Source organism: Gavia stellata, chromosome 12 (genome assembly GCF_030936135.1).
Source record: "Gavia stellata isolate bGavSte3 chromosome 12, bGavSte3.hap2, whole genome shotgun sequence".
NCBI lineage: Eukaryota > Metazoa > Chordata > Aves > Gaviiformes > Gaviidae > Gavia > Gavia stellata.
In genome coordinates, this window is record NC_082605.1 from 21,170,551 (window position 1) to 21,195,821 (window position 25,271).

Consider the following 25,271-nt stretch of genomic DNA (forward strand, 5'->3'; position numbering starts at 1 on the left):
GTCCCTACACGGGCAGGCGTCTAACTCACCGATGTCCCGAGTTGCCTCTCCCAACGTAACTGCAACAGAGGAGTTGCCACACTAATAACGTTTAATTTCTATCACGTGATCACAAGTATAATACACAATGATAGTAAACGCCATAAAAACATTAATCTGTTTAGTTGAGGGTGTAGTGTTACATGGATTTAAGCGAAATCGGAGTAACATAAGAAACCAATTCTTGTACTGAATCAGGCCAAAAGTCCCTGTAGACCAGTCCCCTTTCTCCAACAGTGGCACGCAGAGGGTGCTCTGAGAATGCTGTAAGGGTAAGACATACTCAGAGGGAGCTTTCCCCTGCGATGCCCTTCCGGCACCTACAGCTCAAATAGTTGACAGTCTAGCAATATTTAAAACCATACCTCAAGTAAAACCGGAGTAATACAAGCTGGTGTATAGATCAGGCCTTAAAATACTACGAATATTATTTTGGTAGCATATCAGACTATGCAAACACAGGACAAAAGCCAGTGCCTCCTCTGGAGAGCCTGCTCCAAGCAAAAAGACAAAAGGAGTATTGTACTGATGAGAAGATGAAACACAAAACGAGTTAGTGATCTGTCCCACGTCACATGAGAGCACGCCACAGCCGAAACCTGAACACTGATCTCCAAGACACCATGTTTAAGACCACTCCAATTCATGACGTTCCCATTTCTGCACTGTTGCTCATCATTTGTAGTCCATCCTCCCACTCCCCTCCTTTCTTCCACAAATGTCTCAGTGCTGTAAGACAGGGAAAGAGCAATTGAGGATAGCTCTGAAGGTATCTGTGCTGAAGAGGGTTATTGAATTTGCTGCCAAGAAAAGACGGAAAAAGCTCCCAGTGCTGCCATCTGAGAGCCCAGCAGCAGTGACAGATCCAAGTGGGTTCGTTAATAGGAGGGTCTGCTCCTTCAGCAGCTACCTGGTATCTGCAGAGCAGGTTTTGTAACCTTGGGCCATCTGCTTCCAGAAGCAGAGCAGTGTTCTCAGCTGAAGAACACAAACCTCTAAAGGTGTCAGGTAGGTACGAGTCCCACCACCACCTCACTCTTCCCTTCCAGTCCATGCTGCTTGACCGTGGCCTAGAATTCTCATAGGGTGCTATTGATAAAAACACCTTCATTTTCCTTTTTTGGCTAAAATTGATGGCAGTTAAACACAGATCCCGTCAGGTCAGGTACAAGAGCTTCTGTTGCACTCTGCAAGCAACTCTGCCAAATTTAAAAAGATCTTCTTATCAGCTGTGATCTTGCATCATATGAATGTTCACTTTCTCTCAAATGCTGCTGTAGGAGCTAATTTACTCAGTGTAAATGCACGTGATCCATGAAAATGCATAAACCAAATATTGTTTTAGTCTGTACAATTACTCTTTTGTACATTTTATTTCTCAATTGTTCCCAAGGAGATTGATGGTACTGTTTGAGAAATGGACTGCTACTGAACACAGCTAAGGTAGCGTCTCAGTGTAAAGCCAGAAGTTTCAGCAATTAGAAATGAAATGAAATGAAGAAGTGCCCGGTTCCTGTGCCAGTGGACTATGTGTCCAATCACCTATAACATGTCCAGGTCCAGAATTATCACTGGATTGACATAAGTAAGAAAACTGCCATGCTGCTTACCATTTTTTTTTAGATGGCGACCTCTGGTTTTTTGCCTAAGGATATGCTGTATTAATCAGAAGGCTTCCTTCAATAGTCACTGTTTATAGCACAGAGTATTGTAGTCTTGTTTAAAATTTATGTATATTATTTATTCTGTCACCCTCCTGTCAAATCCTTAACTGGCTACTGGGTTCAGGAGGGCTACCTGGACCTGCTTACACTTACCCACTGAGCCTCTGAAAGGAACAATCCCAACGTACATACAAACGTAGCGTTGTCCTGTCCTAGTGAAAGTGAAGCCCGACCTTTAGTTTCATTACTAATGAACACAACAAAACGCATTTATTAAATCTGCACTTTTTCATTACTCCATATGTTTCCTTTTTCCCAGCCCATGTCTGACATGTGACAGTAAAGCACAGAGTGATTGTCCCTAGTGCCTTCTCCCTTGTGACTTCTTGCCACCTGCTTTATAGTGTTGAACAGATGTATAAGTGTAAAGCATTACAAAACTCATCTTTTCAATCATTTATCACTTAAAAAAAATTCCAAATAAAGCTATGCTATGGTTAAGCATTTTATCTGCTCAATGTAAAGAAGAAAAGCACCATAGATTTTAGGAAGATTATGAAGCAGAAAGGTATTTCAGGTGCACGGTAGGTCAAATTATCCGTTTGTATCACAGGTGACCATTAGGCATTTTGTTTATTTCATATCACATCTTGTTTATGTTCCTTTAATGACCAAAATATTCCTCTAACACGCAATAAAGACTATCTTCCAGAGAAATCTTAACAGAGGCATTGCATTATTCATCGTCAAGTGAAGAGGAAAATTTCAATTGCCAGTTTCTGGTAAATGTCTAATTAAGAAAGGGGACTTCTGAGCCACAGACAGGCGCCACAATCATTAAAGGGCAGTTTTCTGAAGATTATGAGTCTCCAGTCTGTCAAGCAGAGTTTTTCTACAGCTGAACTAATTCAGCAGTAGAAAACCCTGTCTAGAACAAAGCTCTTGGAATTAGCATCTTGTTTAAGCAAACACATGCCTACTTTGAAGTAAGTGTGATAGGTTCACAACTGTTATTGAGGTCAAGTTTAATGGTAGTGAAGTGACAGAATAGAACTTCAACGCTATTCTTAATTTCAGCTGCAACACAGTGTACATACAGAGTATTTGAAGCCATGCAGCGTATTTGAAGTAGACCAGTTTACTATAATTGGCACAACCAGTTTGGTCTTAACATGGAAAACTACTGAAATGTAGACCAACTAATTCTCTGGTTACCCAATTCAATTTGAAGGTGTGAAAAGCATATGGACAGAGGCAATTATTTTTGTTTCCCAAATCTTACAGTTTTGATTAGAATTTTTTTCTGAGCTGAATGTTTATTTTGGCAAGCTTCATTCTGGCCCTGATTTAGGATAACATCATTGCTCAGTAGGTTTAAGTCTAGTTAGACTGTTTCCTTGAATTAGGCTTTCTTAATGACTGATTACTTTAGTCTAATTTTTGCAAGTCTAAACATGTGAATGGAATTCTAATGGCGAAGGGAACCGTATCGGTGATCAGCTCAGTGCAACTGGTTTGCGTGGGAGTTTCTGCTGAAGGAATAGTTTCCTCACAAGTGATGCTGCTGGAAGTTGCCAATGAAATATAGTGTTCCTCATCACTACCGTCTCCTCATTAGCACAGCAATTTGTATGCTGACCTTGATGCTTATATAACCTTGGCTGCATTGTATCTTAGTCTAGATTAAAAGACAAATCCAGCTTGCCCGCTATTGTTTTTACCAACGCTGTCGTTTTTGCTTGTCTCAGAGATGTGCCAAGCCAAGAGCATGTGAACAGGGCTTTCAAGTTACTAAAACACTCAAAGGTCATTACATCAACTGTTTATTTATATTTGAACTTTAGTATTTGTGAAAGGTGCCAGCTCAACAATCACGGAGGCAGGAATCTTCTGACCTCAGATCATCTGAAGCAAGGGCAGCGGCAACGTGAGCTTGTTTCCTGCCAGCGTTCCTATCCTTATTCTGGAGGGCCAGCCTGGAGGAAGGCGTTAGTCTCCATACTCACTTATCGCATGATTTCTCGGCTGAAAGTGCCCGTTTTGATGGGTTGTTTTTATGATATCTTCCCACCATGAGAACTGGACGAACTCCATCATCTTGAATCCTAGGGAACAGCTTTGAGCATTGCCCATCCAGTTTAGAGTTGTCTGTGATTTAAAACTCTGTATTCTTATCCTTGGAAATGTTAAGTGTCTATTTAGGATATGATTTCACTGTGTGCTTACCTCCCAAACTGTGTGTAAACATGTGCTTAGAGTGAAATAGGTACTCAGAAAGTTTCTTAAATTGAGGTCCTGATCATTTTTTTTCTATTTTACAAATGCAAAAACTCTCTCTTAGACAACTCGCTCTTCTCTAAGTTTTCTTTAATGGAGATTACTTTTTGATCCCCCAGGAATTTTCCTACAAAGGGAAAAGCCCTTATTTCTGTTATTGTTTGTATAGGAGCTGATGACATTGAGAAAAGCAAACTGAAAAACTGGTCTAAAACACACTCCCAATTTTCTGGTTTTCTTTCTTCCCCCGTCTCCCTCCATTTTCACAACCTTTAAAATCTTCTTAAGAAAATTTCCATTTAACTAGAAACCCAAAATCTGATAGCATATAATTACTTCATTTCACATGCTGCATGCAACTGAGATGTACCCTGAGGTTTACTTCCAAGATATTATATGCATCACGTTGCTGCCACAAGCACGCTTATCGTCAGTGATGCTGTTCTGCATCAAGATTTCAAGCTGCCACCATCCCCTTTGTATTTGTAGTACAAAGCATTGATATGCACAGCTACAATAGACTTTAATGACGAGGTGTCTTAATTTGCTTTTTATTATGTGATTAAAGGTACAATAAGGTATGTGTTCAACAAGAGGGAAGAGCATTGTTCTGCATCATTAAGCTCACAGCAGCCCAGAAAGAAATTGTAGGCAATGTGCCAAAGCCCTTAATGAAGAGGATCTCTTTGAATTATCTATGGATGAGGAAGGGATAAAGCCTGAGCCCTGGTATATTTGATCCTCTTTGTGCTCTCTGTTATGAGGACTTACGGAGCCAGACGTACCGGACCTTCTGGAATTGTAATTTATTGAAGCATTAATTTCCCCGCCACACTAAAGCTCTTGGCCTAATAGAGAAAGTGCAGTTATGTACTATTATTAATTCTTGCAAGTGTTTTCTGAATTCCTACATCTCAGAGTCATGAACTTTTAAAAAATAAGGCTAAGGGGATTTATTTGTAACAATGCTCAATATTTCCTAAAACCAAGTTGTGCAAATTTTGTCTAACTCGGACTTAAAAAAAAGGTTCTTTTAGTTTTCTCAGAAATGGCAACGTCATCTTATCACATGATACTAGGGTTACATGGATGATACAAAATGAAACCACTGTAAGAGGTATTTGTTACTCTTAGCATATTTTGAAAGTTTTGCCTTTTATGTGTTGTTATTTTAAATGAAAATGATTCTTCATCTCCCTCATTGTTAAATTTTAAGTGATTGCTCTTATGTGTAGGTTACATGAGGATGCGTTTTTATAGTTATAGTGACATTTAATTTTCTGGACGTACTCCCTAAGCTATAGAATTCCCTCCCATCTATCTTGTGAAGTAGAGAAAGCAAAGTAGTACCCTGTTAAAATAATTTCGCATGATAACTTATGTTCTAGAGCAATCAGGGATAGTAATTCAGGCTTTACTGTGTTAGAAATCCCAGTTTTGCAGGATTACATGCACCTCTCACTTCTGTGGAAACTGCAACCACATTTTCCCAAAGGGCTTCGATGCTCCAAGTTAATCAGGGGTGCTGTGCACCGTGCGCCACGCGCTGCTGAAACAAGGTTGCAGCACTTTGCAGGTTGATTTCTAAATCCAAACTACTGCCAGAGATCTGCACCTGCAGCCAGCACGGGATGGTTCAGTCGTCTCAGATATCAGTGGGACTGTCCCTGGGACTGATTTTAAGGACGTGCATTTAAAGAATGTTGTCCTGCATCTGTTAGGAGATGTCAGTAACTTGTAAAGGTTCTCTGCTGCCTTCATTTCACAACAAAAAAATGTGCAAGCTTCCTGAACGCTCAAAATATTCATCATTTGTTGCTGTCTCAGCTTGTTCTGGTTGTTGCACTTCTGACTGTGATTCAGGGACAGTCATCAAGCTCAGGTTGTGTGAAAACTTGGCGACCTTGGGGGATGAGTAACTATTACCGCAGCCACTGCTTGATCTGAACAGGAGTCACACAAACAATACCTGGCACCAGGTCTGCTGTTGCAGGCAGCATCTGCAACTAGCTGTCAGTACAGAATAACGCCCAAGACATCTGATTACCCTCCTCTAAAATTCTTCCCACCATCGGAGGCGTAGCAGCTTAGCAAGTGGAAGTGAGTTAGTATAAATAGAAATGACAGTAAACACGTCTTCCTATTTGCTCTCACAAGTTTTTTTTCCTTCCACAAAGCGTCAGCGTCCTTTGGGTGAGTGAGCAAGAATTAGATCAAAACTATATGTTTAAAATTTAATCACTTCCCTACTAGCATAACATACAACCCGCATCTTTTATTCACTTTGTTGTCCGTGACACCAGTATCTGGGATCAGATGCAGGTGGTAATGCAGCGAAGACACAGGATTTCTTTCACTCCTGTGCACCGCCGAGCAATTCCCTCTGCCGGCGAGCGCAGACCGTGTCAGCGCTGGGAAACGTCAACCGGCCCGAGGCTCCTGGGGCTGGGGGTAATCATCGCTTGTTCTAAACTGCCTTAGGAACGGCAAGGTGCTAAAGTACAGCTTGAAGGATCTGGGTGGCTTCTGTTTATCTGGAGTGTTTGTGCAGACAACCCACTTCACGCTTTCAGAGGCTAATCATAAGCTTTCTGCCTATGAGTATTTCAAAAGAGATCAGCAGGAGTACGTCCCTGAACACCTGGCCATCGCTTGGCACGGTTCTGTCATGCTGTTTTGGTCCAAATCGTACTTCAGATGTGACAGAGTAAAAAAATTTCAGCGAGGGAGTCAATACAGGCAGAAGGAAACCCAGAAACATAGGAAACAACATTTTTGTAATAGATGTTAGTGTGTTACCACGTTTTTAGAAAACTTATCACATGCTTAATATGAATAATTTGACATATAAAGATCTGTAGCGTAGTAGTTTTGATCTGCTGTCAATTCTAACTATTTGTTAGCTGGTATTCCTACACGCAGAGGTGCAAAAACTACAACAACTAGGCATAAACTTATATTGGCAAGAACAGGCACTTAAAGACCGGACTGAGCAGGGAATTAATGCATTGCACAGAAAGAAGTGTCTGTATGTACTTGTAAACAGATACAAAACCTTCCTTGCATGTCTTTCCTAACTCGTTCAAAGAGTGTGCGACCAAGCTATGACCCCTGTCAAGAAATTTTGCCTAATATAAACTGGAGTCCTATTTTGTGATGTAAAGTTTTGTAAAAAGTTTTATGTATAATAGCATACATTTAAATATTGGATGGGAAGGTGCATCATAAAAAGATAATCATTATCATACACATATCAAATAAGGCAACCCCCCTTTCATTTCCACTTGTATAAGCAGCTTTTGGTATTCCATTTTCCCTGTCATTAACAGTGGTCACAAGCCTAAAAGAGAATATTTGCTTTTAGAAATGAAATCTAATTCTTTACCTGACAAACTTCATACAGCAACTTGTACTGTTCTTCTTGCTTCTGTAGAGTGCACAAACTGCATCCCATGTTTAACTAAGTGGCAGAAATAATCTTCCTTATTCACCAGAGCAGCCACAGAAATCTCAGTTAGCAAGCATGCATGCAGATATCCTTCAAACCCCCGGGCGGGTCGGCCGGACCGAAACAGTTCACGGTGGTTATCGTGCAGGGTGCTGCAGAGCAACGGGGCTCTTCTCTTTCGTGCTCTCCCTCCTTCCCTGGCAGTACACAGCACTGCCTCTGCTGCGCCGCTCCGGCTGCCGCACCGGGCTCCAACGCACAGGCTATATACTGCTACTCATGCATATTAATCAGCTCTCATTGACTATTCATAACAGACAGTGATACAGAAGCTGTAATTGCCAGCTATGACAGCTGAAATTTCTCTAATTAACAGGCAAGTGCTTCAGTAGCAGGCGTAATAAAAGACACTAACAATTTTGTAAACCATTTTGTAGTAATTACAAATAAACATGACTACATTTTACTACGGTGCCTCAGGATAATTCTTAACATATTTAAGCAGGCTAGAAGTACAGTTTAAATGTAAGTCACAATGAAACGAACGTAATGGTACAAAACTCAGCAGTGGCAAAGTTGAATATGCTGGGTAGCATTTATTTTTCTCTCATACTGTGGTGGCATCTGAGAGCCTCAGTTTTCTAGCAGGAGATGATGGAACTAGGCATTTAACAAACACAACAGAGAAAGGCCATCTCTATCCCTGAAAGAACTACAGGCAGCCTTAGGACTTGGCTAAAAAGCAAGAGAGATAGGTATGAATGTATGTGGATTTAGAAAAAAAAAAGAGTGCCTTGGATTAATATTTATAGATTAGCTTTGGAGTAATATTTATACCAAGTGAAAAATGGCCATCTATGCTCCTGACTCTCATTGTATTTGAAGAGTGTAAATGACAGGTTCACATATTATTTGTTATATTAAAAAGATAAACTTTGCCAGATTGTAAAAAGATATACAATAAAATAAGTATGGCATTTATGACTATTCAGTATGTGAGTGCCTAAATCCACACTGAACCTGTGCCACAGATGCAAAGGATAGAACATCAGTGAACTGCCCAATGAACTAGAAAAGTACTCATAAGTTGTAAGCTTTATGCATATTTTCCAGTCTGTAGGAAACACCACCTTGTGTTACGACTTTGGATTGACCATCCCATTTCCAATTGTTTAAGCATTCAGAAAGTGTGCATTTTTATAATCCTCATTTCATTTCATTCCGCTGTAAAGAAGAGAAGATGACAGAGTAGCTAGGAATGAGACCAAGAGCGTAATTCTGATACAGGCGTTGCAAGGCAGAGTGCCCGCATCTCGTCCTGCGGTTCTCTACTGGCTTAGCCAGTTTCTGTGGAGGGCAATGGAAATGGCGTGCAAGCATCAGCTGCAGCTTTTGTGTCCAAAGTCCGTACAAAGGTATCTCGCAGGATACCCAGCTATTGCTACAATTGGACCAACTCACAATTAGCATTAAAATGACCAGCTGCTGAAATGCAGTTCATGCTGGCCGTATGTTTTAGTACTAGACTTCAGTAAATAGAGACTGTGACAAGAAGGGGTCCCCTAACTCCGAGACTGTGCTTTGGCAGCAAAAGCTACTACCTAGAGGAAAAGAAAGAAAGGAGACCTCTTCAAATCCCTGCCAGATATCTGAAAGCAGACAGGGACTCCATCCCTGTGCTGTGACTGTGATGTTGTCCTGATGAGATTACTGCTGCCATGGTGGTAGAACTTGCAAGGTTACCGTAAGACAGAAGTAGCCTGGATCTTACTGCTGGCCCTCTAAGCTGAAGAACGATTCAGGCTATCCCTGGTTAGATATGCCAACCACGTACGACAGGCTTTTCCAAAGTTGGTTGACAGCCAGTGGCTGTGGATCTCGAATAACTGGAAAGTTCTTGCATGAGGAAACTCATGCGCCCTAAAAGCGGCAAAGATGATGATGATAAGTGAATTAAATTAAAAAAAAAAAAAAAAAAAGACCCTAGTGAAATTGTAAAAAAGTTTATGGATTTGATTACATAATTTTTGGTTATGTAATTTGATTCAGCAACTTAACGTATAACTTTCAAAAATGTTGCCTATGGTTGTTTTTTTCCCCATGCAATTATGTTTCTTCTTAAATACTAGTTGCTATTTAAATGTTGGAGTTCAGTTCAGGTGGCTGGGTTCAGTCAGGAATTTTTTAGAAATAGCATGCAGCTGGATCTGATGAGAAATAAAACAGAAACATGCGGGATATTTCATTTCCAGTTTCAACGGAACTGCACCTATTTATTATTTTCCTATAGTAACATGATAGACTACATGAGATAAAGTTTCATCTGATTCAGAAAGATAGTCTGCAAATCAGGGAGGAGAGTAAGTCCAGCAGAAGACTTGTTGTTTTGATATAAGAGTGGGGCGATCCCATAAATGTGACGTTTCAGATTCTTCAGCTAACAAAGCCTAAGCACGTTGCTCAGCAGCAGTGTGGCTTAACGGCGCAGTTGGCTTTGTTGCACTGTTGCTCTGGTAAATAAGCTGGCCTGATAGTCAGGCCAGCGCTTACCTCAACGGAGATGTTTTCCATTATTGAAATCGAATTCGTATTTCTCTATTCATCCCATAGGCAGAAAGAGTAGCGCTGCCTCAGGTTAATACAGGCTAGTTTTTACGGTACTTTGCCAAACTCTAAACATTTGGGCTGCAAACTTGTGTTCTGGGCATTGTCCAAGGCTGATTTTTGCTTTTAATGGTACGCTTCAGCCGAGGTGTTTCAGTCATTTCCAAGAGTAATATTACAGAAAAACCCCCGAATTTTTTGCCCATGTTAAGAAATTCTGGATGTATTTTCTTTGGGAAGGTTTTAGTATCACCATAATTTGAAAGAAGAACTTGAAGTTTGGCATAGGGATGGTTTGTGTTGTCCCTGTGAAATCTGCTATATTTGGTCATCTCTTAAGCTGTTGCAGTTTGCATGTTCTGAGTAAAAAGTTCTTACGAGACTTCTTCCACGATAAACGAGGTTGGTGGGTGATGCCAGAAGGTCTGACGAGGCCCCAGCGCTGCAGTTCTGTTTCCTAATTGCTCTTTGGGAGGTTCGAGGACTGATACCAAGAACAAAGAGATCTTCTCAGTGCTCCTCACTGCTGGACCCAGACAGCCGGGAAGAGCCACTGGGATGGGGTAGATGTTAATTGTGTGATTACGCTGGCAAGCCCCGAGTGTTAACAGGAACCCTCGTCAACGTGTGCCGTACGTGGTGGAGGTGAACTGGCTTCCTTTGGTTTGTCCAGATAAGGCAGCTCGTTACGGGATCTGTCATCTGCATTAACAATGTGTCATGTGTGGTCTCGTCAGCGTGCCACAGATAATGAGCTTAACAAAATGTAGTTAAGACGCGTAGTGGATGGCTTGTATGACGCGTAATGTGAATATTATAGTGGTCCCAGCTGAATCTGAGCAATCCAGACTGAATGGGAAGTTAGCGAGCCAGCTGACTAGGAACAATAGTAAATAGCCTTTGAATACACAAGGTGCCAGCAAGAGCTTTCATTAGCATTTATCTAGATTACTTGCTCCCTGACTGATCACATGCGACCAAGTCTGCAAAATCCCTTTTACCAAGATACCTGGCTCCAACTATTAGACATTTGCTTTTGAGTCCAAAAGCTAATTCCCAAGGAAGAGAAGGTGGAAAGCAGCCAGACTGCACGGGCCACCACGAAGGGCAGGGTGCTGCTCTCGTCCCCGGGAAGCTGGGTGTCCCGGACAGACGGTGGGTGATGACGAGGAGGGAACCCTGCCACAGACCACAGGCTGGTTTTGCCTTTTGGATTTGTCTTAGTTGCAAACTACAATCTCTCAGTTTGTAACTACAAGCCCAGTATAAATTTTGCTACTTAAATGTTCAATTTATTTTACTATTAAGCCCGTCAGGTGTTGGCAGGTAAGGGGAATCCACTGGACACCAATGCACTTGAGGTGTCCTGCCCATCTGCACGGGACGGTGAATCAGAATAAAGAGGCAAATCAAGCACTCATGAGGGACCTGCACCCCGGAGGGGAACATTATTAGGGAACTCAAAGGCTAAAAAGCGCTTTCTGCCAGCTCTTCAAGGGTAAGGACTTTCGCTGCCAAGTCTTGGCTCTTAGACAGCAGTTCCCACCAGCAAGAATAAACTCCCGTCCTTTGTGCGAGGAGCAGATGGCACATAGCTACTTCACAGATCTGGGCAAACACCAAACCGTTGCACTCGGTTCTGGGAGTTCCTAATGTTTGAGTGGCTGACTGCAATATTAGTAACGGTCTGGCATCGTTTATTTTGTTTCTTTAAATGCAAGTTGGCTTTCCTAGTATGTAGTAACTATTTAACATTATATTTTTGTACATATACTTAGCAAGTTCTGTTTAAACAAATGATTCCTATTTAAGCTGTGTGATTGGGGAAATGTTTGCTTAATGTATCAATACTTTAATTACTTTTCTTGTTTTTACAAATATTTAAGACTTGCGAGAAACAAAGGCTAGGAAAGAGAACAGCTGTGACTTTATAAATAATTCTCGCATTCGTGTGTTATATAAACAGAAGTCAGGAAACTGTAGAGATTATGATTACATAGAGTGGTGCGAAAGAACACTGTTTGTGCTGCACAACTGTACTTTCAAGTAAGAATCTGGAATTTTTCAAAGTGTGTTAGGATGCTTTTTAATTATAGCCATTGGGTTACCTCTATTAAAGCTTGAGTGCCTCGTTGTTGAGAATGGGTTCACAGTGAGTTCTGTTTCCCAGTGTTTATTTGCAAATTCTCAATACTACAATCCGCCGATAGCTGTGAAGTGTTGGATTCTTAGTAATATATTTAATTAGTGTGGATCTACTTTAAAAATACTCTTCTAAAACGTCCTTTGTGGAATACGTGAAAGCAAACCAGGATTTTCTATGGCATTGTGCAGGCACAACAATTAAATACGTACTCTAAACATAACAGCAAAAAGATCTCAATTCTGCATTTTTTTTGCATGTAGGCATAGCAATCTGCCTATGCCTTGGAAGCTTCAAGACTGGAGCCAAAATATTTAAACTAAAACATACCACAAGGAGGATGTGAAAGCAAATGTAAAACATTGGCTTTATTCCCATCAGTTAATGCTGAAGTCTTGAGATCCTTATTTGCTCCACTTAGCATCTCTGAAAGAGTTCCAATTCTCAGAAGTAACTTAAATGAAATGATACTTATTGTTAAACCACTGAAGGAACTGTTCTGTCCTCTAAGCTCTTTAAGGAGTCTGATCTCTCTTCAATTTATGCCACTTGAGAAAGGCAGTAATATTATAAGAACATTACAGCAACATCACTGTAAGCACTGCAAGGCCAGTAGATACGCGGACGCTATGGTGTTAATTCAGTCTTTCATGAAGCAGAAATGATGAGGTCAGAATAGGGTAAATAACTGTTTAATATGCCGCTGAGACCTTCTGATGAGGAGAATTAGGATGCTAAGAGCTGACCTACGGACTATGAAACTCCTCCTACTGTGGGCCGCCTCTGTGGGTGTCTATTACGGCAGTGCCAAGGGGTCTTGGTCAAAGATTAAGGCAATCCCTGAACCAGAGGATGTACACGCTGGGGTTACAGTGATGACACCATGATGGAAGCGGATGAAACAGGGTTTTAGCTACTGAGGGCAGGGAATGAACTAATTAAAAAAGGAGTGCTCTTTCACCTAATCATCAACCAGCTCCAAAATCACCGTCTGCCAGCTGCGGTACTCCAAGCCCAGCAACACCCAAGTGAGGGACCTGGAGGCAGATCACACTTTGAAGAGTTGTGCTTTAGCTCAAATCCCCGACGCACCATCCTCATCCGTTTTCCCATTCGTGACACAATGTAGTCGGCCACTACGAACCACAAAACCGAAAGTACGGAAGACTGGCAAGGAAATGAGAAAATCTGATTATAGGCTGGATTTGTGCTCTGAAAGCTTCTTTCATGTTAGCTGAAACCTCAGCTTCCTCGCAAAGAAGCATCTTTGATTTCCTGGTTTTGATACTGGAACAGCCATGCTCATCTCTGTAATTTTTTATGGGTTATTTAACTAGATAGTTTCTATTTAAGAAGAGTGACACATTTAAGCCTGCACAAATTTTTTATATGGTAAAAGTGCTGTGGTTATTGTTAGCAGTTACAAGACTATAAAACAGAAAATTAAGAATATTTAAAGGAAGAAAGTGGATAATGAAAGCACAGGAGTGTGGAGTCAAATGTTAGTTACACACTTGTGTTTATAAGGTTCACATGCTCTCAAATCTAAAATTACTTACAGAGCATCTATCCCCATTTTGATTTTGCTGTGAAATATCACTTTAGAGGGATAGCATTGGTAAGCACAGGCTGCTCTGAGTGATGGTTCATTTTAAACTAAAAAAAAAGCGGTAATACACTTTTAATAATCTCAGAGCAAGCAAAATGATTCAGTGTACTTGAACACTGCATAAAAACTATTGACATAATAGTTAATCTTTAAAACTGATAGGCACGTGCCCAAAAGCTAATAAAGTTCATTCTAATACAAACGAGCAAGTAAAATACTATATCATAGTCTGTGATAGCTTTGGATCCTGATCATACAACTGTAGCCCAGGGACAAAGAAAATTGAAGTGATTTAGAAAGGTACCCAGTAGGATATATCTGATATTAGCCAGTTTGCTGAAGCAAAACAGTAGTGGCAGAAAGATACAAAGGTGTAAAATCCATTTGACTGTGTCCAAATGCTTCTACTCTTTGACCTTAATGTCTCCAGATGAACTCCCCTTAGGGTCAGCTGAATAATGCTTAATAATATACGGCCAGAAATTGCCAAGACCTGCTAAGGATCACAGTCTTCACTTACTTTTGCATTTTAGCTATTGTATTCTTATTATGAATTTTAAGCCTTTTCTATTTGAGACGATATTAACTTTCATTTCTCAGTTTTTACTGCTCCATACTTAATTTGAAACAGAGCAAAACAGGAATGCCATCTATGGTTCATTAGGTTTTATATTAACCATCTGATGAAAAGGATATGTGAGAATATTAAGTATTAATGGTAAATGGCAGTCAAAAGGAAAAAAGTTGCTTATATGTTTGCCTTTGCATTCATTTCTAGGTTCAGGTGGACAATGAGGAATCTGATTGCTAATCCTCAGCTAGAGCTCCTATGCAGAAAAGACCCAGAAGACAAGCAGACCTCGAATGAAGTGGGATTTAAGGCTTTTAGGAACAAAGGAAATGTAAGTGTTCATTTCTGTCTTTGAGGTTGGGAAAGATGTATTTCCACTGAAGGAGATCGGCATCAGCTCCAGAACTGGCCTGTGTGATTAATTCCAGTGTGGGCACACGGAGGGGCCAGCAGTGACGGCAGGACTCTGCTGGGCACTGCACACGTGGAGCAGCCGCTGTCTCTGCTTCAGCAAAAGTAGTCAAAACAGATTAGACGGACGGGGTAAGAGAAAGGCATAGCAGAGGCACATGGGGACTCCGACTGGTTTGCAGTCCCAGAGACAGGCTGTGTCTGTGCTGCCAACTTCACCTGTGCTTTCCCAGCACCAGCCAAGACGTAATCTTGAAGCTATGGAAGAATACAGAAGGTGGCTAAGGCCCTACTGAGTGCTCTAGTGCACGGTTTTCTATTGTTTAGTGTATCAAATATACCAACAATACAGCGTCGTATTTGGTTTCCATTTATCCTCTTTACGATATAATCTCACCAGCCTATGAAATTGCAGCGATGCTGGTTCATTTCTTCTTTCATTATGAAATCAATACTATTGCAATAACATTGATTTGATCAAAGACACTCTAAGCCGTTTATCCCTTCTCTGATACAAGACAGACACATTTCATGCCTAACTTGGTTCATCTTGAACAGGGAATTCTAATTCAATGAGTGAAGTCCGCTGTTGGAGAGCACACAACTCCGAACTTTGTTCCTTCTATGGGTAACATTAGCTAGCTCTATCTTAAATGGCAATGGAAGCGATTTCCACCTGTCATTAGCACTGTATTTTTGTGAAGCCCTATGAATCAACGGTAGGTTACGTATTTACCTTAATGAAAAAAATAAATTACCTACATGGGTTATTGTACTGGCTAACAGCGTAGAGTTATTACGTAGATATACTTCCTCTGGAATGTCTTCCCTCAAAATACCTATTCTGATAACCAGTATTGATTATGTAGTATTGAAATGAATACACAAACATTTGATAAAAGAAATGTGAAAGTACACAGGCTATCAGACACAGTGATGAATAATAACCCAGAAACGATCATTCCTATCGGAATACCCGTTCACCCACTAATCTTGTCATTGCCAGTGAAGCCCCAGAGCTGCAGGCTTTCCACAGTGCCTAAACTGCATCCCAGGTTCCCTGCAGACTCTTCTGAGAAAGTAAGAGGCACACGTGTTTCTCCGCATTTCTCTGCAGAACTAAACCAATGGCCTTGGTATGAATTTTACAGACAAAATGTAAGTTAGAAGAAAAATATTAATTAATGAGATTATCTAGTAATACACAAAATAAGTGGTTGTGGTTCTTCCAAAGTCTTATTCCATGTCCAAAGTTTTTGTCCCGATGGCTAACTGCAGTATGACACTGGGATGCGAAACTTGAAAGTTTCTGTGATTTATGGTATGACTGTAGCTTTGCAGGTTCATTTTTTTATTTTTATGTTTTGAGTTGTGGCTTGTCTATTTTGGGCTGTCCGGTGTAGTTGAGAAATAAGTTAACGTTTCAAGGAAATTTCTTATCCTTATCTTTGTTACCCCTTGCTGTTCCCCAAAATGAGGGCTGCTGCATAGTACCGTGCTTTCTGTTCACATGGGTTTTGTCCGTTCTGACTATGATGATAATAGAAAACTCATACTTTTTTTAGGATTGTACAATGCAATGGATGTACTGGGTTGCACGTACATGTCTAGAGGCAAAATCCATTCATGGCTGGGGGGAAGAGGCTCTACATTTCTGAGAAATGCACCTATGAAAGCATTAAATAACTCACAATTAAAGCACAGATGAAGGGAGCACCTACTTAAAATACTAGCTTGGTTGCCAGTATGATGATCAACACAATTTTCTGTACTACTTAAAACCTTTTTCTGTTTATTGGCCGTAGTTAGAAGGTTATAAACCACCAAGCACGTATTCCTAAGTCTTTGAAATTCAAGTTTCTGTATGCTTTCTTTGAGTTTCATGTTCTTAGCAGAGGAGAGAAATCACAATAATTACAGCTTAAAATATTCTCATTTCATGGTGTGGCTAACAAGTGAAACTACAAGTAATGATGTAATCTAACATGTCAAAAAAGAAAATGAAAAGAGGAGACAGAAGGCAGGATGGAGCCAAGGGATGCGATGTGCCATGTCATCTTCTAATTAACTAACTGATCCTTTAAACTGTCAAAATCAGCAAGGAACTCCATGGCCCAGTGTCTTATTAATATTCATACGAGGCCACTAGAAGCTATGATTCCAGTCCCAGTGGTTATAGTTAAACATTAAAAAAGAAAAAGCCAGGCTAGCCAGGGCTGCAACAGCTTCACATTCATAAGGAAATGAAGGCAGGCCACCCTGCTTCCCGCAAACCTCTGCTGGGGGAGATTCTCTGAGGGTGCATATTGATTTCTGAATTATTATGGGGGTTGTATATTGAAAAAACAATTATTTTTCTTCTTGCTATGAGCTGCCTCATTGTTAATCACGTTGAGCTCCACGTTGTCAAATGAAAGAAAGATGCACGTAACGTTTTGTAATACGAGCCCATTTTTAATTTTGCGCACACCAAATGAATACGTGGTTAATAAAACCCTGTCGTTTAGAGGAACGGGTGAATTAATTTTGCCTTGTAGGATGCAATTCAGGATTGTTTTTGCAGAAACCTGGGGCCCGCAAGAAAAATAATCTCCCATAATCTTCTTATAATACAATTATTCTCTTACATTTCAGCCTGCCAGTCTTTTCCCACTCCCACTAAGCAGAGTTTCCTGAACCTTGAAGTCTAAGGGAGCAGCTGACATTTGGTTTCTCCGTTCATTTTCTGTTTCATTCCTGATGGCAGGACAGTGCTTTTAAAAAAAATAGATCCTCTCTCCTCTGTATTACACGTACTATTTTGGGGCCCTGCACAGGTCTGCCACAGACAGGGATGTGCCTGTCTGCCAGAGAAGATGGGGATGAGGAGATAATTCAGCACCTTCTGAAGTCAAAGGGAGTTTTGAGACCAGCCTTGTATAAGTAATTCCAAGCCCAGACTATTTTGAGGGCACTTAATCCCATTTTACACTTGCCATTTTTATCTGTGTGCGACATAGTAGAAAGCAATATATTATGCAGCACTTTATAGCAGTATGATCAGTAAAGGAGTAGCTGAGCCATAAATCATGTGCTATACCTCTCAACAAAAAAATAATGAAATAGTTTGAATCTCATTAATTGATATCCTTTATTTAATTGACATACTAAAGGAAAAATATCTTGGGTTACCACCCTACTCCTTCTGTTCTTTACCCTGCCCTTTACCAGTTTCTTTTGATGGAACTTTTGAACAATTTCACACAGCACTTAGAGGAACTAAAACTTCGTATCAACCACCCGCTTTCACCGCCCCGTGTAGGTCCTCGTCCCCTCGGAGCAGGCACGGCGAGGAGCGGGTGCTCCCCGGGAAGAGCGCTGCCGGAAGGAGCCGGGCTCCTCCCGGTGCCGTGGGCCGCCCCAGCTCTCCTGCACCCCCCGCCAGGACCGTGCCAGCAGACTGACTTTGGGTTCTCACCACAAAGTCCTCTCAAGCCTAAGTCACAGCAGGCCAGTTTTTGGTAACCTACCTAACCGCCCCTGGGGCTTCTCCACCGGCCGTAGCGCCCGGCCATGCCCCTGGAGCAGCGTCAGCATAGCGAGGTCCTGGACAGGCCCCTGGGACCTCAGAAGTGCTGGTGTGCAGCTCATGTCCTCTTGCGTGAGGACAGGCTTCCCTGACCGTGGATACACAAACCCTGTGCCTAAGATGTGCGTAAAAATGTACACGCTGTGCCTATGGAGAGCTGGTATTTGCCTGGGCAGCCTCTCGGTGCTTTCTCACCTAGGAAAAAAATTAATCTCCAAGCAAAGGTATCTACCCAAATATTTAACATCACATATTTTATTCCCTTGTTTAAGTTCTATTATGGATGAAAGGCAGGCTCACTTAAAAATAAAATAAAAATTAAATACTCTAAACTGTCTATCAGTTAGGTTAACATCAGGCACCGAACTGCCAGACCACAAATCTTGAGTATGTTGATGCTAAATGTCTACTAGGAGCATATGTTATGGATCAAAGAACACACTGATTAATCCAGCAGAGACAAAAGTCTGTCACTTTGGTCATGGTGGCATGATACCACAGAAGACAGTACTAAGGAAGCAAATGAATAGAAAACAAATGCCAATGAAAAAAAAAGGCTATAAAAGAAGGTTACAATCTAAAATTCAGTTTTATTAGCTCAAACACTTCGACCCATGGGTGCAGGTTTTTAATGTGTTTCCCATTTTTTTAAAACTCATAAAATTCTCAACATTTTGGGGGGATAGTCATGTGTATCTGTTTCCCTGCTATAATTTATATTAAATCTATTCAAGTGGTTTATAATTTTCATTGTGAAAGCTGTCTACATGAAGCTATCTATGTGCATTGGTATAGCATTAGGAAACAAGAACCCGGAATCACAGCAATGCTGTACTCAGAGCTCGATCGTTTTTCTCCAGTAGTTTGTCGGCTGCTTTTGTATTTCTGTCAAGCATTTTAGTAGAGGAGTATCTTGTTGACGTGCAGTTTTTTACAGCGATTCTTCATCGGAGAGTTTTAAAGTAGAACACACTCTGCTTGAAAACTACTTTAAAGGAGAGGAAGGCAGCTTCACCTTTTTTAGTATTTTCCAGTATTTTTCCACACAGTATCACAGGTACAGTCATGAATGCTTCCCTCTATCTAGTACGTCTTCCTTAATTAATGCATGCTTCAGAAAACCTTTCCCATAACTTACATAGGAACATCTACGTTTCAAACGTTCTCCATTTAGTTTCAGTGTTCACTTGAAAGCGTTTCAAACGTATTCTGTCTCTGCACTCATATTGTCTTCCTTACTGTAACATTAATTTAATTTTGTTCTGAATTAGAAAGGGGAAAACCCCCACCTTTGGATAATTAGACTTTCCTAAATTCAAGCTTTAATACTGAAAATATTTCTTGTGCAGGAGGTAGCAGGGCCAGTAGTCTGTGGGGATCGTCTGCTTGTAAGCTGGGGGATTTGTACACAGATTACATTCAGAAAGATCTGAATCTTTGGAGAGAATGGGATTCCCAGCACTCCTCTTTTTAGCTTCCAGAAGAGTCTCTGATTAAGCTCGGCTGAAAGGCTCCCAAATCTGCTTGTCATTCAATAGCGTTTTAATGTGTCCCCTACATTTTGAAAAGATAGCTGCCTTCGTCATAATAATATCCTGTCGATGCATGCATGTATAGTTGCTAACTTAATGTATAATTTATGAATTAGATTTTTCAAAAGTAGTCCGTGAGTGGTTATACTAACTATACATGTTTTGTATAATTTTCTGTCTTGTTTTGGCAACAGATAAGTTATCAGTAATCTCAGAAGAGAGATATATGTGTGTGTGAGTGTGTGTGCATATTTTATGTTGGTAATATGCATTTATGTCATGATATCTAGCAAGCATGTCAGAAAATACCCGCACCTACAATTTTACCTGATTTTATTGCAGAATGATACTATGGCTTTTCCGAAGGAATAAACACTGCTGTATTCAGTAGATTCCTTTAACAAGCCACTGCTCGGTTGTATTTGTCCTCAGCTTGTTCTGCTGCATAATTTAAAAGACAGCTGTCATAGCTACATGCTATCCTGTCTAAAATCTGACATTTGTACAGTGTTAAATAAACCCCATACTGTGCTCAGTACTCTCAACGTGAGCCTTCCCACTCCCCCCACCAGCAGCCGCGGCTGGGGACACCCGCGCAGGGCGGCGGGGCGCAGAACCGCGCGGGCTGAGCTTAAACCAAAGCCGGTCGTACTTTGGGAAAGGGTTAGAAACGAAAGGTGAGACATAGTGAGACTGTACAGTGGTGTCTGCAGCGCTGGCTGCGACGGTGGTCTTCTGCCTGCCAGGGAACGGCGCGCAGGAGGTCTGGGTGGCGAGTGGCCAGCTCAGGTAGCACCCCCTTACCTGGAGCTCGCCCCGGAAAGGTGTATGGGGCTAATCCACAGCCTGAAAATGGTTTAGAGGAACAGCATTGAGGCAAGAGCTTGAACGGAACAAAGTGATGGAAAAACAACAGCGACAACTCATCAAATCACGTTACACTACCAGAACGACCGGGAGTTGCTTCACGAAAAGAGTTAAAGTTAATTGCATGGTAAAGACCATGAGATCAGGGTCCTGGGACTCAGGATCTGATTTATGCACTGCAAATGTGTATATCCTTTGGAGAAAAGGCCATTTCCTGTTTAAAAATTTAAAAATACTTGATTAAACTCTGTGGTTACCAAACCAAACACATTACACTATTTAGTCCATTAAAACTCTGAAAGCCCGTTACTTATCGTACAGCGATGGATTGATTGTATTTAATCTTTCCTCCTTCTGAAGTTGTTTTCATTTCCTGCAGCAGCGTGCGCTCCCAGCACCAGCACGGCAGCAGAGAGTGGTCGCTGGCCACCGCTGGAGCCCATCATAAGCATCTATTGTCACTTGGACAATATTTATATGAAAATAGCTAGGTTTTATGAACCCGTATTATTATTATTATTATTGTAACAAACCCAGATGAAAGCTGGAGCCGGATGGTAATAAGGATACCTGAGCAAGCGCCGCTGAAAGATTCTTATCTTTTGCTGCTAAATTAAGCCAGCGTCATAAGCGCTGATACATTCAAATGTTTGCTACACTACTTTATGAAAAGCACTTTTTAACTGTAGCTAAACACAGAGTACGCATATTTCTTAAAGGAAAAAAAAAAAGTGGATCTTGACCTTTACTATAATTGTCCAATAATAGCTTGTTATTTACCAAGTAACAAAGGTAAATACTATTATTAGACTAGCTTTCCCTGCTGTGGTTATAAATACACAGGGGCAATGATGCAGTCAGACCCTTTCTTTCTCACACCTACTCACAGACTTTTTGTACAGCTGAGGCTCTCTTAGAAGTGGCAGTCAGACTAGTTAAAGGAATTTATAAAATAGAAACTCTCACTAAGTTGGAGCACAGCATAAACATGACAACATTAGCGCCATAGGTAATGAATTTCCGTAAAGATCAAATTCAGAAATACTCTTCTGTGGAGTTTCTCAGTCAGTGCTAATTGCATATTTCAGGTCTCTGTTTATCCTTAGATTGGTGAACGCGCAGAAGCTTCTCAAGGCTGTTTTCCAGGTCTGCGCTTCTAAGTGATTTCCTTACCCTCTGCCACTCACTCGTTTAAAAATACAAAGCTGTCACAGCAAAAAGACGCTAAACGGCACTATTCATGAGTTTATCTAATTTAAAAATAATGGAATTTTTTTTTAAAAACAATACGTGTTCTCAAAAAGGTACAGTACAGATCAGTTCTACTGTAGATGATTTCAGACTGAGAAGTAAAACTGTTTGCTTGGTTTTGGTTTTCATTTAAGGAGTTCTTATTAAGAGGTGTCCACGCTAATTTTCCTCTTATCACCTTGTGTATAAATTCTGTTGGGAACTTTCTCTAACAAATTTGGGAGAAAGGGTGATGGAGAGTTACTGACTTTGTAATTCACGGAACAGTAAGTGCTTTTTCCCTTCCCTGAAGCACAGAGATCTATCTAAACCTCAGGATTTGCATTCGCGTTTTTTCAATTTAATGTGGTGATTCAGTAGGTAGAATTAAAGAGATGGCTTCTGAGTTCTTCTACAGAAGCTGAATTTGTCAGTTTTTAGTTCAGACATCGAGAACAGTAAGTAGTAAAGACGAAAGGGAAGACTTTCTCTTCTTCCAACGCACACATCACCGGAATGGTGGGGGGCAAGTATTGCTCTTATATTCCAAAGGGTGTCATTTGGATTTTTAAATGCCTAACGTCGATTTAATCCAAAGTGATGCTCCAATGGAAATGGGATTATTTTCTCTGTTAAAGTATCTCCAGGAATCTAAAAAAGCTTTGACTCATCAGTCAGGTACAGTTTGTGTTACATCTTTAAGTTCTTCAGTAAGTCATTTTTATGATAAGCCTATTTGATTGTGTGGCTTTTAAAAATGACCATTTGTTAGAGAAAGCGTATCAGCAGGAAGAAATGATGCGAATTTTCTTCCTGCTACTGCGGATATAACCTTTTGGTTGCTCTGGTAATTACTTGGATCAGACTACAGGACTTGTATGATGAGCCTGCAAACTTGGCTCCTGCCTGGAAGAGACTGGATTCATCTTTTCAACCATCGCAGCACACAGCCAGCATTGTACTCTTGGTCAGGGTGGTAATTTCTTAAGTCGCATGCTTAGGGTTAAAATCTTGCTCTTGAGTTGCAATATGTGACTAGGATTTAAGTATCTGTTTTGTGTGATTAAGAGTAATTCTGAGCAATTAAAGAAAACAGTTCATTTGTGGCAGGTGGCAGAAAGCTAAAGAAGATAATTACTCTTTTTAGCCATCTGTGTTAACTGCCATTAGCAGAATTAAACTGAGATTCACCACTTTGAAATTTGAGGCAAAGTTCCTTTCCCTTAACCACATAATATAACATTGTCTGAAGTCTAATTACAAAAAAAAGTAATTTCACCCTGCTTGCCATGAGGTGCCTATTTGTTAATTTTATTAAAAATGTTGGCACTCCAGGATGATAAATTGAACAACTGCTTGGACTAAATGTCGTTGGCTCTGAAAAACCGTTCGACTTTGAGAAGCTTATCCTGGAAAGTCCTGATCTATGCCATGAGCAACTGCAGATATGAACTTGTATTGAAAAGAAAAAACATTTCTACCTCTTCCATCAAGTGTCCCAACTCTGAAATAACCCAGTAGCCCTGACAATCTGAGTGCTTACACTGCTGCTCGTAACCTTGCTAAATGATCAGGAATCATGTCGCTGTTGTGGCACCTATGCTGCACGAAGGCTGAGAACAGCTACAGAAATACTTGTTGAGACATGGAACACACACAACATCAAAGCAAAAAAGCAGGCATGGGAAATCTTTCCTCATATAAGCAGCAGCTGGAGGAATGAGCGCACAGTGTAGGTATTCCTGCCTCCTGAAGCCACAAGAAGCCTGCTAGGGATACCGAACCGTTCTTTATCTCTCTAGCTGTATGACGAGTACATAGCACCAAGCACTTACAGACCGATGCAAATGAGAAATATGATTCTAGCAAAGCAGTCGTGTCCGAAATTGTAGCATTTTTTCTTATGTCTCTATTTTCTGGAAATTGTAAGGAGGCTGGGTTTCATGAACATAGTACCTGGCTCATGTTTTACCGTCTCATGTTTATCAATTGTGTCTACCTTCACTTTGGATATTAGGATACTGGTAAAATTAATGCTGGCTCATGCTATAACCACACACAGACACAGACTCAGCCACTGTATTAGCTGGACAAAAGGTTGCTCTGGAACAACTGCAGAATTTTCCAAATACGAATGATACTTTTGAGTACTGAAGTACTAGGGCTTGGGATCTTTTTATCATAAACATTATGCTTAATCACCAGTGGGAGTTTTCGTGTTCACCGGATGACCCCAGTTAATTATTGCACCTTTCATACTTATTAATACCAACTAGATTTAATTTAAAAATAGGTGGATTATGTTAGGGGAATGATGGGACTTCAATGACTGCAATGACCAATTATAAATTTGAGAATATATTATGATTGCTCTCGTGTAAAATAGTTTACAATTGTATTTATCAAAACCTGAATCTGTTTTTAATGGCAGTACTTGTGTAATTCCGAGCTATAACTATTCTTTAGAAAGGAGAGAAATAGGATATGTAGAAGAATACTGTACAACTGACTCAAATCCAGTGTCACAAGGTACCATTCTGTAAATGCAGAACAGAACGGTGACCTGAGATGGTCTTTAAGTAAGGCAAATGTTCAAAGTCACGTTCTTCAGCTGATATAACAGACATATTATGAATGAGGGACTGAGGATGAGATCCCCAAAATCTTAATTCTTACAAGTTCTTAGCAGCGTTATTTGTGTGATGGGCTTTCAGATGACAGCGTGGGCTACTGCTCCTGGAGCAGCAACTCCGACTTTGCCAGAGGTTTTGTTCTTTTCTGTTTTAGGCAGACTCAGTACGAAGAGACAGTTCTGGATGATTTGTGAATACGTAGTCTGCGTTGGCAAACTTGGATTAACAAAAGCCGCTTTCTGTTGCCAAGAAGTATGAAGTTTCTCTTAGCATAGTATTGGAAGTGGGTGGTAGTATGTGAGTAAAACCTACCCAGTTAGTGCAAATGCAAGACCTCTCACCCTGCACTGGGACTTAGGGCCTCTTTGGATGCACTTTCTGTAGAGAAACAGTGTGCCTTGCTGAATTTTTTAGACTTCAGATTTATGCAGTCTGAACTGGAGATGCTATGGTGTCCCTAATGGGAACTGGCTGTGCAGATAGTATTTCTCTTTGGTTTTCCAATTGCTGGTGGGGAAGCAAAGACTTGTATAGTTGGTCTGCAGAAATAAAAGACTTACAGTGTCAACTGAGCTATGTTTTCAAGATGGAAATCATGAGGTTTTGTTCCCTTGCCTTCATTTCAGTGCTTTGTGAGTGACTTTCACAAGTAAATAACGTGTTCTGTGTTTTCTC

General features: G+C 40.7%; 1 protein-coding gene across 4 annotated transcripts in view; it reads right to left on the bottom strand.

Annotated features, from left to right (window-relative positions):
* The window catches only part of PDZRN3 (PDZ domain containing ring finger 3), a 148,253-nt gene that overhangs the window by 25,927 nt on the left and 97,055 nt on the right, over window positions 1-25,271 (bottom strand). For 2 of the 4 annotated variants that reach the window (XM_059823121.1, XM_009816305.2), the window contains exon 1: window positions 7,366-7,434. The exons of the other annotated variants lie outside the window; for them this stretch is intronic. In XM_059823121.1, the coding sequence (XP_059679104.1) occupies window positions 7,366-7,434 (69 nt within the window). Of the gene's footprint in view, window positions 1-7,365; window positions 7,435-25,271 lie in introns of those variants that run through there. 4 annotated transcript variants of the gene reach the window in all.